This window comes from Sorex fumeus, unplaced genomic scaffold (genome assembly GCF_029834395.1).
Source record: "Sorex fumeus unplaced genomic scaffold, SorFum_2.1 ptg000041l, whole genome shotgun sequence".
NCBI classification, from domain to species: Eukaryota; Metazoa; Chordata; class Mammalia; order Eulipotyphla; family Soricidae; genus Sorex; species Sorex fumeus.
Window position 1 is genome coordinate 10,483,338 of NW_026606098.1, and position 13,516 is coordinate 10,496,853.

The 13,516-nt window shown below is 56.7% G+C and overlaps 1 protein-coding gene across 1 annotated transcript in view; it reads right to left on the reverse strand.

Moving 5' to 3' along the window:
• Positions 1–1,344: 1,344 nt before the first annotated feature.
• Positions 1,345–13,516, reverse strand: part of LOC130028869 (mucin-16-like) — a 70,476-nt gene continuing 58,304 nt past the window's right edge. The window contains exons 59-76 of the mRNA XM_056119711.1: positions 13,385–13,420; positions 11,486–11,610; positions 11,163–11,230; positions 10,738–10,910; positions 9,978–10,013; positions 9,452–9,517; positions 8,208–8,329; positions 8,043–8,110; positions 7,074–7,246; positions 6,727–6,848; positions 6,245–6,312; positions 5,141–5,289; positions 4,405–4,529; positions 4,069–4,136; positions 3,532–3,698; positions 2,710–2,751; positions 2,419–2,498; positions 1,345–1,512 (exon numbers count right to left, since the gene is read on the reverse strand). Coding sequence (XP_055975686.1) covers positions 1,417–1,512; positions 2,419–2,498; positions 2,710–2,751; positions 3,532–3,698; positions 4,069–4,136; positions 4,405–4,529; positions 5,141–5,289; positions 6,245–6,312; positions 6,727–6,848; positions 7,074–7,246; positions 8,043–8,110; positions 8,208–8,329; positions 9,452–9,517; positions 9,978–10,013; positions 10,738–10,910; positions 11,163–11,230; positions 11,486–11,610; positions 13,385–13,420 — 1,784 coding nt within the window. The 3' untranslated portion in view covers positions 1,345–1,416. The remainder of the gene's footprint in view (positions 1,513–2,418; positions 2,499–2,709; positions 2,752–3,531; positions 3,699–4,068; positions 4,137–4,404; positions 4,530–5,140; positions 5,290–6,244; positions 6,313–6,726; positions 6,849–7,073; positions 7,247–8,042; positions 8,111–8,207; positions 8,330–9,451; positions 9,518–9,977; positions 10,014–10,737; positions 10,911–11,162; positions 11,231–11,485; positions 11,611–13,384; positions 13,421–13,516) is intronic.

Sequence of the window (13,516 nt, forward strand, 5' to 3'; positions counted from 1 at the left end):
GGTCTCACAATCATGCAAGGCAGGTGCTGCACCTCTTGAACCTGAGTTCACACCCTATGCTGCAGCCGTGTGGGTTTCAACCCTCCTCACTTGCCCATGGGCTGCTGTCAGTGAAATCTGATGCCCGAGGAATTCGGGGAGAGTACAGCCGGGAGGGCTCCTGCCTGACAAGCTGACCCAGGTTCCATCCCTGGCACCCTGCAGGTTCCCTGGAGCCCCACCAGGATTGATCCCTGAGTGCAGTGCCAGGAGTCAGCCAGCACCAATGGGTGTGGCCCCAAAGCCAGGAAATAGAACCACTGCCCTAGAATCGGATTTCTTAAAACTTTTTTCTATTTGAGACCCCTTTTTTGCTCCCCAAGGGGGGGATATTTCTGCCATTTTGAATGCATAAGATTGGTAAACATGGGCTGGAGTGATAGAACAGTGGGTAGAGTGCTTGCTTTACATACGACCAACCCAAATTTGACCCCTGACATCCCGTATGGCCCCTCAAGCCTGCCAGGAGTGATCCTTGAGTGCAGAAACAGGAGTCAGCCCTGAGACTGCTGGCTGTGGCCCAAAAGAACAAAAAATCATATAGTCTAGATCCTGCAGACTCCAGAGAAGGATTTGCCATGTTCCAAGAAACTGCCTCCTGGACAGCCTCCAGACAGAAACCCCTGCTCTGCCCACACACATGTTTCTTCTAACAAGTCTCCCACTTAGCCCTAGCCTGAGAATTTGGTATGCCCCTCCTCGGCACTCTGCCAACCTCCACCCCGCACACCTGCCCCCCAATCTCCAGAGAGGGTTTGTGTCTTGAAATCATTAGAACTTTGCTCAATCCAACTTCATTTGCAAATGGGCACGGGTATATTTCACACTTGCACCCCGTGGTCAGACTATTTTATTTTTCATTGGTTTCGGGGCCACATCCAACAATGCTCAGGGCTGACTCCTGTTTCTGTGCTCAGGAATCACTCCTGGCAGGGATCGAGGGACCCTAGAGGGGAGCCTGGGATAGAACCTGGGTCAGCTGCATGCAAAGCCAGCACCGTCACCCCCGCGCCATCTCTCTGGCCCCTCTTCACTGTTTCACTGTTATCCCGTTGTTCATCGATTTGCTCGAGTGGGCAGCAACAACGTCTCTATTCGTCCCATCTTATCGGTTTTAAATGCCAGAGTTTTCTCAACCAGCTGTGCCACTCAGGCCGTCCCTGGGTGTGAAATGCTCTGGACTCCCCCCGTGGACTGAGCCACGAAGAAGCAGATGACATGTGAGCACAATCCCAGGGGCTGACGAGGCAGGAAAGGCCTGGACCACAGAATGTCGGGCCCATGGGTTTTAATTTTGTGTGTGTGTGACAGTCAAGTTTCCTTGAAACTTGGAGATTGGGGGGAGAGGGTGGGGAGATGGGCCCGAGCCAGAGTCCATCAGTGCAGCTTCCTCAGGTCCAGATGGGTCAGGTAATAGAGCTGGCGACGCTGGACCTCGTAATCTTCCTCCTTCCTCCTCAAGCAGAGGGTGACCTGGGTGGTGGTGTGGGGGGAAGGGGGGCACTGGCATCAGAGGGCACGTCCCGGTCAGGGCCATCTCTGCCGTTCTGCTTGGGGTCCACCCTGGGGAGGGTCCCCTGAGCCTCACCAGCCAATGACTCCTGAGCACTGCAGGATGAGGCCCAAACCTGCCACCAATGTGATGCTCCCCAGTCGCCCCACTTAACTGCCGGGCGCTCAGTGGTTCTACTTCATCCCTACACGCTCTGTTTTGGTTTTGGGTCCCAGCCGGGGATGCTCAGGGCTGACTCCTGGCTCCGCAATCAGGAATGACTCCTGGCGGTGCTCGGGGGACCCTATGGGATGCTGGGGGTTGAACCTGGTGACTGCATGCAAGGCAAGCGCCTTACCACCCCTCAACTGAGATGTTTTAAATAGGACTCCTTCTCATAGGTACCATCACGCCAATGGTCCCTCCATCCACAGAGAGAGGGGGAAAGGGAGAGAGAGGGAGAGAGAGGGAGAGAGGGAGGGATAGAGAAGGAGAGAGAGGGAGGGAGGGGGAGAGAGGGAGGAAGAAAAAGGGAGAGGGAGGGAGAGGAGAAAGGTAGAAAGAGAGGGAGAGAGAGGGTTAGAGGGGGGAGAGAGAGGGAGGGAGAGAGGGAGGGAGAGAGAGAAAGTGCCACCAGAAGGGGAGAAAATAGTTGAAAAATTTAATCCTTGCAGGTCCAGGATATGAAATTTTTTTAGGGGGGCACACCTGGCAGTGCTCAGGGCTGACTCCTGGCTCTGTGCTCAGGAATTACTCCAGGTGGTGCTCGGGGGACCCTCTGGGATCAAACCCGGGCCAACTGCATGCAAGGCCAGTGCCCTTCCCGCTGTCCTATGGCTCCAGCCCCAGGACATGGAAACCCCAGGAAGCCCCAGGACGAGTCTCACCAGGAAGCAGCAGAGGAGGAAGAGGATGAGCACCAGGAGCCCGGCCAGGCCGATGAGGATGATGGCCCAGAAGGGGAGTTCTGGGGAGAGCAGGGCGGGATAAGGCTCCTTCCACACCCATCCTTTCCTTGGCTTCCCCCCTCCTTCCACTTCCGAACTGCCCCCGACCCCCATTATCCAGCTTTCCATATCCACCCCTCCCATGCCTGGTTCTTTTGGATCAGGTGCAAAGTGGAAAGAGCGACCCTCCCCCACCCCCCATTTCCTGGAGCCCCCTTCTTCCATGTTTACCAGGGTTCCCGGTCAAGGCTTCAGGTCGGGGGACCGAGTAGCCTGCAAAGGAACAGACGCCCGTGAGGCTTTCTCCTTGGCATTCGGATCTGCCAGCGGTCAAGCACCCCCACCCTCTCCTGCACCCCAGGAATCTCCTCAGGCCACCCCTGCCCACCCAAGTGGTTCTTCTATGCACCAGCAGAGTGCCCAGGGGTACACGGTAGACGGAAGTTCTTCACAGCTCACACCGGCTGCAGGACACACTCGAATGATGCCCCGCCCCCCCACCCCCACCCCAACCCACGGCTCCGCAAAGGCTGGAAGGGGCGGGCAGGGCTGCAGACAAGAGGATGGTGGATGTTGGGGCTGATTCCCACTCGGCCAGCTCACAGGATCACTCAGGGGATTCTGCCAAACACGAGCTTTTCTGTCGGGAACCTCCTACCCTCCACCCCTTTCTTCTTTTCTGAGACCGTTTTATTGTTTTGTTTTTGGGCCACGCCCGGCAGTGCTCAGGGCTGACTCCTGGCTCTGCACTCAGGGATCACTCCTGGTGGGGCTCGGGACCCTACGGGATGCAGAGGATCAAACCTAAGTCGGCTGCTTGCCAGGACAGCACGCTACCCACTCCCCTGTACTATCTTTCCAGCCCCTCTGAGCCGGTTTTTAGTCCAAGCCTACGATGTCAACTCCTCCAGGAAGCCTCCTCTGATTTCCTGGGATGGAACTGGTCCAAAGTAAACCATGGATAATGGTCAGTGCCCCCCTTTTGCAGGTCTCAATGGCTAAGCCTCCTCCCCAAGGGTAGTGCACGCAGCCCCCTCCCACTCCCAAACGCACCATCCACCAGGATACTCCTCCCATCCAGGGTGAAGTTCTGGAGCTGGGTGCCGTTCTGGGTGAGTCTCAGGAACTCCTCGTAGATGGCCACGCGGTCCAGTCTCCGTGCCAGGGGCAAGAAGTCACACAGGGAATCCACCCCCGTGTGCCGATTGTTGGGGACAGGCCTGCAAGGACACCGGTCTGGGAGGGACCTTCTGGAATATTCTACCCTGCTTCCTGCTTCCTCTGGGAATGTTCAGGACCTGCCTCCCTCCCTCCACCTCTCCCCGCCTAGCTTTCTGCCACAATTCCCAGCCTTTTGAGAACTTCTGATAGGGCCTAGAAAGCTAGGACAGAGGGAGAGATGCTTGCTGGGCGTGTGGCCAACCCATGTGCCCTAACCATTGCATAACCTGGCTCGTGGCATTATAAGTTTTTTTTTTTGACCAACATTTCTAGGGCTCTATTACCAAACAATTAGGATACGAAAGAATTGGGAGCCCCTTATGTTTTACCAATACTTCTGGAGAACTTCAAAGTCGGGTTGGCACTCACCTGAACGCTAAAACTTCACAGTTCGAAAAATAGCTCTTAATACTGCTGTTTCGGAAGAGCCGGTTGAGCTGAAAGACAGGGCAGTGCCACCCCAAATCAGAAGCCCAATCCAGGGGCTTTCTAGTCCTTTCCCAGCTGTCCATAACGTCTCCACGAACGCTCACCCAGACCCGCATCTCCCCTTCCCCCTGCCCCTCTCAGGAGAACGGGACGGACTCACTTGGTGCCCATTTCTCCCTCTGGAACCCCGCCACCTGCGAACCACCCCCTGGCAGGCCCAGGTGCACGGGAGGACGTACTCGGGGCCCGGGGTGCCCTACCACTCCCCTTTCTCACCGCATCCTCCAGGCCTCTCTTGTTTCGCAGGTGCTGGGCAGTGCCCGGCTGGGCCAGGTTGTGGGAATAGGGCAGGTTGGTGACAGTGAAGTTCAGCTGGAAGTGCTGGGAGCTGGTGGGCGGGCCTGTGGCGAGAGGAAGGGAGGGGCGCAGGGAAGGTTCAACCACCAGGTGGCGCCAGCTCATCGACGTAATCCTAGCAAGGGCGGTAGCTTGAGCTGCGTCGTTATTACTATTGATGGATTTGGGTGGGTGGGGGCGGTCACATGAGGCCCTACCAGGATGCTCTACTCAACACAGGTGGTGTTCAGGGATGCTTTGGTGTCTGAGAACAGCAGCCAGGGTTCAAAGTCTGAACTTCGCCCTGTGGGGTCGCTCTCTGGCCCTGAGCTGCCGGCCTTGCACACAGCAGGACCCAAGTTTCATCCCCAGCACTGCATAGCATCCCAAGACCCCACAGGGTGTGATCCCTGAGTGCAGAGCCAGAAGTCACCCCTGAGCACAGCCGGCCGTGGCCCAAACATCAAAATAACCCGCCCCCCCATGAACTTGTTGAATGAATGAGTGAATGAATGAATGAATGAATGAAACCATCAAACACGTGATCCATGATGGACTAAGCAGGCAGCTTCATTCTCTTCCTGCTGTTGCCCTTCCCTGGTGCCTCGAAGGCCCCGTCCTTCCTCCCCGCCCATCTGCCCTCCCTCCAGATGCCAGCCCCTCCCCTCAGCCCCACCTGTCACGTGCACATCGGCCAGCTGGTAGGTGGCGCCCAGCCAGTGGGAAGAGGCATTCAGGGTCCTGTTCAGGAAGACCCCCGCCACCTCCTCCGGGTCCACATCAGAGGAGAAAAGGGCCGCAACGGTGACCCGCAGGGGATCCAACCTGGGAAGAGGAGAAATGGCAAGAAATGAGGGTGTGGGGAGGCCCAGCTCCCCATTCCGTCTGCACAGCCTGCAGAGCCTGTGATGGTGTGTGTGTGTGTGTGTGTGTATGTGTGTGTGTGTGTGTGTGTGTGTGTGTGTGTGTGTGTGGAGGGGGTCCTCCCCATGATCCAGGGCAAAAACAAAACAATTAAAAACTAAAACAACCCCCCCAAATTTCACAAAACTACAAAACAAAAACCAATAAAAACAAACCAAAGAGCAAAACTAAAACAAACCCCTCAATGGGGCTGGAGTGATAGCACAGCAGGTAGGGCGTTTGCCTTGCAGCCAACATGGCCGACCCAGGTTCGATTCCCAGCATCCCATATGGTCCCCCGAGCACTGCCAGGAGTAATTCCTGAGTGCATGAGCCAGGAGTAACCCCTGAGCATCGCTGGGTGTGACCCAAAAAGCAAATAAATAAATAAATAAATAAAACCCCTCAAAACCCCAACAACAAAAACCAAAACCCCCAAATCCACAAAAACTAAAATCCAAACTAAAACTAAACAAAAAAAACCAACAAAAATAAAACAAAAACCCCCAACAACAACCCTCTTCCACAAATTAAAAACAAAACGAAAACCATAAAAAACCCAATAACAAATAAACTTCTAATCCACAAATAATACAGAAAACAAAAACAAAAACAAACCCCCCAAAGCCCATACAACAGAAACAACACCCCCAAAACACGAACACCCCCAAAAAACCTCTCCAAATCAAAACAAAAACCAACAAAACCCGCAAAAACCAAAACCCCCAAATCCACAAGGACAAAACCCAAAAATAAACAAAATAACCCAAACACCAAGACAACAACCCCAAACCCACCAAAAATAAAACAAAACCCACAAAGCAAACTAATGGACCCGCCTGCCCTCCCACCCGCGCGCCTTCGTGCCTCCACTTACGTCACATTGGTGAGCAGACAGGAGAGAAACGCGTCCTGGAGCCGGCTGCCCACGTAGACCCCCGTCACCTGGAGGGAAGGGGCACGGCAGTTCTCAGTCAGTCCCCCCAAGGGTGCAGGTGAAGGAACAGAGCCCCCAGTCGAGGCGGGCGAAGAAGGACTCCGAGCTGCCAAGTCTGCCTGGCACGCACAGGGACCCGGGAATGTGCCCCCCAAACCCCACCAAGAACGTCGAACTTGGAACCCAGGAGACCACGAGTTCAGATCCCGGGTCTGCCCCCAGGGTTCAGCCGCGCGTGCCCTTCGCCACCTCCCCCTTCCACAACACAGGGCTCCTAGAAACGGGGGTAGGGGCCCAGCACCCCACTTCTGGGAAGGAAGAGAAGGCAGGGGTGGGGAAGGGGTGCGCCACATCCGTGCTCTCTGCCGAGATGGGGGCGCCCTGGGCGGGGGAGATGAGAATGGCTGGACCAGGCCAGCCACCTTGTCCTGAATGTCCCTCTCCAGGGCAGTGAATTCTGGGGAGCCGCTGCTGCTCTTCCAGTTGACGATGCGGAAGTGGAGCTGGAATTCGCTCTGCTGAGAGGCCCTGTGGGGTGCGTAGCCTGGCGCCACAGAGAGGAGGAGCAGAGTCAGGGAGGCCTGGGGCAGAAGCAGCCCGCAGGAGACGCGAGCGTCGCACTGGGAGTTTACCCCCCCCCCCCCCCCCCCCCCAGCATCATTCTTTCATTCTTTCTCGGCAAACTCTTATGCATGATTCAGGAGCCCAAGGACAAAGCCCACCAATGGGTATCCCCCTGGGTCCCAGCCCAGTGGGGGGCAGCGCTTACCGTCCACCAACAGGCTGTCCTGAATCAGGTTGTAGGGACCCAAGTGCTGGACGCCTCGGGTCAGCTGGTACAGTTCCCAGTACAGCCGCTCCCGGGCCAGCCCCAGGCTCTTGGGGTCAGAGTAGTACAGGCAGAGCACGTCCACGCTGGTTGCCACCCTGTCCTCCTCCGGCCTGGGGGGAGGAGAGAAAGCGAGAGAGAGAGAGAGAGAGAGAGAGAGAGAGAGAGAGAGAGAGAGAGAGAGAGAGAGAGAGAGAAGACAGGAGGTCGGTGGAGAAACTGAAAAAGGAGACAATCCCCAATAATTCTGGTGGACCTTAGTATTTTTTTTATTTTTTGTTTTGTGGGTTGTTTTTGTTTTTGTTTCAGCTGTATGGGTCACACCCGATGATGCACAAGGGTTACTCCTGGCTCTGCACTCAGGAATTACCCCTGGTGGTGCTCAGGGGACCATATGGGATGCTGGGAATCGAACCCGGGTCGGCCCCATGCAAGGCAAACGCCCTACCGACCATTTTGTGTTTTTTTTTTGGGGGGGGGGCGGCACACCTGCAGTGCTCTGGGTTTACTCCGGGCTCTGCACTCAGTGATCACTCCTAGCGGTGCTCAGCGGACCCTCTGGGATGCCGGAAATTGAACCTGGGTCGGTTGCATGCAAGGCCTGTGCCTTACCTGCTGTGCTATTGCTCTGGGCCCTGGGTGACTAGTTTTCAGACCACCCCGGGCAATGCTCAGGGCTTCGTCCTGCCTCTGTGCCCAGGGATCGCTCCTGGCAGGACTGAGAGGACCCCAGGTAGAGCCGGGGATTGAACCGAGCTGGTCGCATGCCAGGTGAGCGCTGTCCCCATGGTCCCACTTCTCTGACCTCTAGCAGGGTTTCTGACACCAGGGTTTGGCTTCTCATGCAAGGGCAGTTTGGCCGTTGAATCAAGAGGACCTGTGCTTCACGGCACAGACACAGGGTCTTACTTGAGCGAAGTCAGGTGACAGGCAGAGTAGAAGGGACCCAGGACACTCCTCCGGATCAAGGGTTCAAGCTGGAGAAGGGGGAGAAGGAGGATGAGAAGAAGAGCCGGGCTGGCTGCAGGGTGGGGAGTTAGGCCATTACTGGGGTGCAGGGGTGGGGGGTCTCACCAGGCCCTTCAGGATCCTTTCGGTGCTGTTGAATTTGGCGGAACCGTAGCTCATGTCCGTGGAGTAGGGGAGGTTGGTGATGGTGAAGTTGAGAGTGAGACTTTGCAGGTGGGGGCCTGGTGCTGCAGGAAGCGGGGGAGGGGGAGGGGGGACGAGGGGTGAGGACGGAGAGCGTCGTCCAGCATGGGGAGCACTGGGATCCATCTTCCCTTCCCCCCTGCAGCACCCCCACCAAGGGTGGGAGGGTTCCCACGCGAGCTACTCGGCAGTGTGTGAGAAAAGATATCACACGTCACTTGGTGGCACACGGGTGGAAGCGGAGGGTGTTGTGTCAGGCCAAATAAATCAGAAGGAGAAGGACAAAGCAGCTGGCCAAGCTCCCTCCTTGGTGGTTTCATGAGTGACAGAACAAGGGACCAGGCAGGGTGGAGCAAAGAGCCACCCTTGGTCTTGGTCCCCGAACACTGGAAGGAAGAAAGGTGGGACAGAGGGGATGAAGGATGGAGGGTCGCAGGCGCGCGGGTGCTGGACAGCAAGGTCATAATCTGGTTTTCTTCCTGGTTTTGGTTCTGGGGCCACACCCAGAGGCACTCAGGGGCTGACTCCTGGTTCTGTGCTCAGGGCCTGGTGGGGCTTGGGGGACCTTTGAGGTTCCGGGGGTCGAACCCAGGTTTGGCTGTGTGCAAGGCCAGTGCTTTCCCTGCTGTCCTCTCTCTCTCTCTCTCTCTCTCTCTCTCTGGCCCTGTTTGCATCTCCGGGATCCAAATGGTTGTCCTGAACCCAATATAAACAAGCCTGGTCCCCCTCCTGGTCCCTCTCAGTGGCTACTGGTTGGTAGAAATGTGGGGCTGGAACCTTCTCTTGAAAGGAGCAGCTAGAGCCCCCCCTTTTTTGCTTTTTGGATCACACCCAGCGATGCTCAGGGGTTACTCCTGGCTCTGCACTCGGAATTACCCCTGGAGTTGCTTGGGGGACCCTATGGGATGCTGGAGATTGAACACAGGTCAGCTGCATGCAAGGCAAACACCCTCCCTGCTCCGGCCCCAAGCCTCACTGTTTTGTTTTTTTGGGCCACCCCTTGCTATGTTCAGGGATGACGCCTGAGTCTGCACTCAGGCATCATTCCTGGCAGTGCTCGGGGGAACTATGTGGGATGCCAAGGATCGAACCCGGGTCGGCTGCGTGCAAGGCAAGCGTCCCACCCTCGGGCCTCTCCTTCTGGCCCCACAGCAGCTCCCTCTTACCCGTGGTGGTTTCCGGCAGTAGGGTTGATGATGAAGAGGGCAGGATTGTGGTGGCCGGTTCTGGAGCTATGAGAGGGAGGTCAGGAGGCACAGCGAGCTCAGCCTGTGTGGGAGTAGTTCCCCGTGCCCCTCCACTGTGGGAGAAGCTCCCCCACACTCCCCCCTTGTTGGCCCAGCCCAAAGCTATCGTGGGCCAGCAAGGAGAAAAGGGGCCAGGTGAGGACCGCGGGTCCAGCCGTGCCCAGCCCTGCCGGATGCCAGTTCAGACTCCAACCCTCTGAGTCCAAATGGAAGGGAGATTCAGAGAGGTGTCCGTGACACCTGGGCCCCACCGCACCCTGTGTCAGAGAATCGTGTGTGCTCGCCCACAAAGGCTGCGTCGGACTCAGGCTGAGAGACACACACCAGGGGTCAGGCAGGGGCGTTCAGGGGCTGGAGCTCAGGTTGTACGTGGGGAGCCCCGGGCTCCATCCACAGCCCCCCAGCACCAACAACAGAACAAAGGAACACAAAATACAACACTTACTTTCAGGCATCTCCTCTGGACCCAGCTCATTGTAACCTAGAGAGGGAGGGAGAGAGAGAAAGAGAGAGAGAGACAGAGAGACAGACAGACAGACAGACAGACAGAAAGAGACAGAGATCACGCATCAGCAAAGAGGCACTGGCAGACCAGGAGAAGCGGTCTCCGCAGACTACAAAACCCCATTCTAGGCTGGAGAGAGGACAGTGGGAAGGTTCCTGCTTTGCGCGCAGTTGAACCCCATATGGTTGCCCCGAGCCTGCCAGGCGTGATCCCTGAGCACTGAGCCAGGAGTCAGCCCTGAGCACTGCTGCATGTGGCCCCCAAACAAAAAACACAGGGAAAAATACCCCAAATACCAATACCCTGTTCTGGGGGCCGGAGAGATGGCACAATGGGCAGAGTGCAGGCTTTGTAAGCAGGAGGCTGGGTGGGACTCCCAGTACCACAGGGTTCCCGAGGCATCGCAGGGAGGGAACTGCTCCCCAGCACAAAACTGGGAGCAGTTTTTTTTTTTTTGCTCTTTGGGTCACACACCGCAATGCACAGGGGTGCTCTGCACTCAGGAATTACTCCTGGTGGTGCTCGGGGGACCATATGGGATTCTGGGAATTAAACCCGGGCCAGCCGCGGGCAAGGCAAACCTGCTGTGCTATCACTCCAGCTCCTTGGGAGCAGCTCTTAAGCACCATTAGTGTTCTTCTCTTTTGGGGTTCTGGGACTCCTGAGGTACCTGGGGGCGGCAGACTTCAGACCCACTCACCATTGATATACAGGCTGTCCTTGTCCAAGGAGTAGGGGCCCAGCTGGGTGATGCCCTCAGTCTGCCAGCTAAGCTCGTGGAACAGCCGCTCGGCAGGGAGCCCCGGGGCGCGGGGGGCCTGGGCATAGGTGCAGGCTAAGTCCACGCCCGTCTTGGCTCCATTCTCCACTGGCCTGGGGGACACAGGTGGCCACTGAGCATGTCCCCCCATAACTTGAGGCCTGGTGCCCCATTCCCAGTGGGTCCACCTGGCTTCCCCGTGCCATCCCCCTGGATCTCTGCATGGCCCCGAGTTCCCTTCTCTCCCTGAAGGAGGTCCTGGTTCACTCCCTCCCCTCAAACATCGGCTCCTCCAAGAAGCCCCCCCCCCCAGCCCCAGGCAGGACTGTGGGGGCCTTCTCTGTCTTCCCGGCGCACATCCTCACCTCAGAGTGGCGACCTTGCAGCCCCCAAAGCGGGCCCCTAGGCTGCTCTTGAAGAACAACGGGTTGAGCTGCAAGGGGAGGGGAGATAGTGCTGAGGAGAACGCCCTCAGTCCCCGCCTGGATGGGTAGGGGGCAGGGCGACAGGGTGGTGGGCGGGGCTAGATGGGCGGGGCACACGGTTGGCGGGGGTGTCAAATGGGCGGGACAAGGGAGACGGGCGGCCAATGCCATAGGCAGGGTGGTGAGTGGGCGTGGTCTCGAGCAGGCATGTCACGAGGTGGGCGTGGCGTCGGATGGGCGGGGCGACGAGGCCTGCCACTCACCAGGTACTGTAAGACCCTGTCAGTGATGTTGAACTTGGGAGAGCCCGGCTGGCCCATGTCCGAAGCGTAGCGCAGGTTGTCGATGGTGAAGTTTACCATGAAGGACTTCTGGGAGGGCCCCCCGGCTGCGGAGGGTGCACAGGAAGGCAAGGCTAGTGACGCCAAAGGTCTCGGGCTCGGGGATCCCTTCTCCCTGCGACTGGGGGGTGCCTGTTAGTGCCCACAGCTCTGGTCTGCTGTCAGGGCAGACGCTGCGACTTGGGGAGGGGGATGTCGGGATAGACGCACTGGGGATATCTCTGTGGCCTTTGGGCTTTCAGCCAGCCCAAAAAGCCAGCCCAGGGTCTGCTCAGAGGCAGGTATGGCCAGGTAAGTGGGATCTCTGGATTTAAACGACCTCAGAGTAGTGGTGGTGTGTGTGTGGGGGGGGGGGGGCAAGTAGCTCAACTGACCTAAGTCTGAATCCTGGCACCACATGGATCCCCAAGTATGGCTGGGTGGGTTTGGTGATCTCCTTGAACCAAAACATCACCTGAGCATCACCCAAGCATCACCTGAATATCGCCTGAGTATCACCCACACACCACCCAAGAATCACTTGCGTATCACCTGAGTAATCAATCACCCAAGCATCACCTGAGTATCACATGAGCATCATCTGAGTATCACTCAAGCACCACCCTAGCATCACCTCCATATCACCTGAGTATCACCCACATACCACCCACGAATCACTTGAATATCACCTGAGTATCAACCAAGCTTTACCTTAGCATCACCTGAATATCACCTGAACATCACCTATGTATCACCCAGGTACCATCTGAGCATCACCCAAGCATTACCTGAGTATCACCTGAGCATCGCCCAAGCATCACCTGAGCATCACCTGAGTATCACCCGAGCATCATCTAAGTATCACCCAAGCACCACCAGAGCATCACCCAAGCATCACCCTAGCATCACCTGCATATCACCCAAGCATCACCCTAGTATCACATGAATATCACCCAAGCATCACTCAAATATCACCTGGGCATCGCCCAAGCATCACCTGAGTATCACCCAAATATCGCCCAAGCATCTCCCAAGCATCACATGAGTATCACTTGAGAATTATCTGAGTAACACCCAAGCACCACCAGAGCTCACCCAAGCATCGCCCTAGCATCACCTGCATATCACCCAAGCATCACATGAATATCACTCAAGCATCACATGAATGTCACCTGAGCATAACCCAAATATCACCTGAGCATCACCTGAGCATCGCCCACGCATTACCTGAGCATCACCTGCATATCACCTGAGCATCACCCAAATATCAGTTGATCACCTGAGCATCACTTGAGTATCACCTGAGCATCATCCGAGTATCACCCAAGCACCACCTGCATATCACTTGAGCATCACCCAAATATCAGCTGAGCATCACCTGAGCATCAGCTGATTGTCACCTGAACATCACCTGGAGTGATCTGCAAGGTTGCTTGAGCACTGGAATATTCCCCTCCTCCCCCCCCCCCAAATACTGAGGCTATAAAGAATTTGGGGAGCTGGAATGATAGCACAACGGGTAGGGTGGTTGCCTTGCAAGCGGCCGACGCGGGTTCGATTCCCAGCATCCCATATGGTCCCCTGAGCACAGCCAGGAGGAATTCCTGAGTGCAGAGCCAGGAGCATTTCTGGGTATGACCCCAAAAGCTAAAAAAATTAATTTGGGGGGGCAGTTAGGGTGGTGGTCAGGGCTCATTCAGGGCCGAGCTATCTAGCTAGATGCAGTGTGTGAGATAGGATGAACTGGGGGCCCTTCCAGATGCTTCCACCCACCCCCTCCAAACCAGGTGAGAGCGGGAGATCAAGGATTCCGAGCCCGCTGTGGCAGGCTGGAGGACTCACTGGAGGTGGAGGGCACCACGTCTTCGAAGCCATAACCTGTGGAGAGGAGGTGAGAACTGTCGGGATGAACTGTGGCGTATTCGAGGGACTTTGGGGAGAGCAAAGGTAGGGTAGGGGCAGGGGACATGCAGC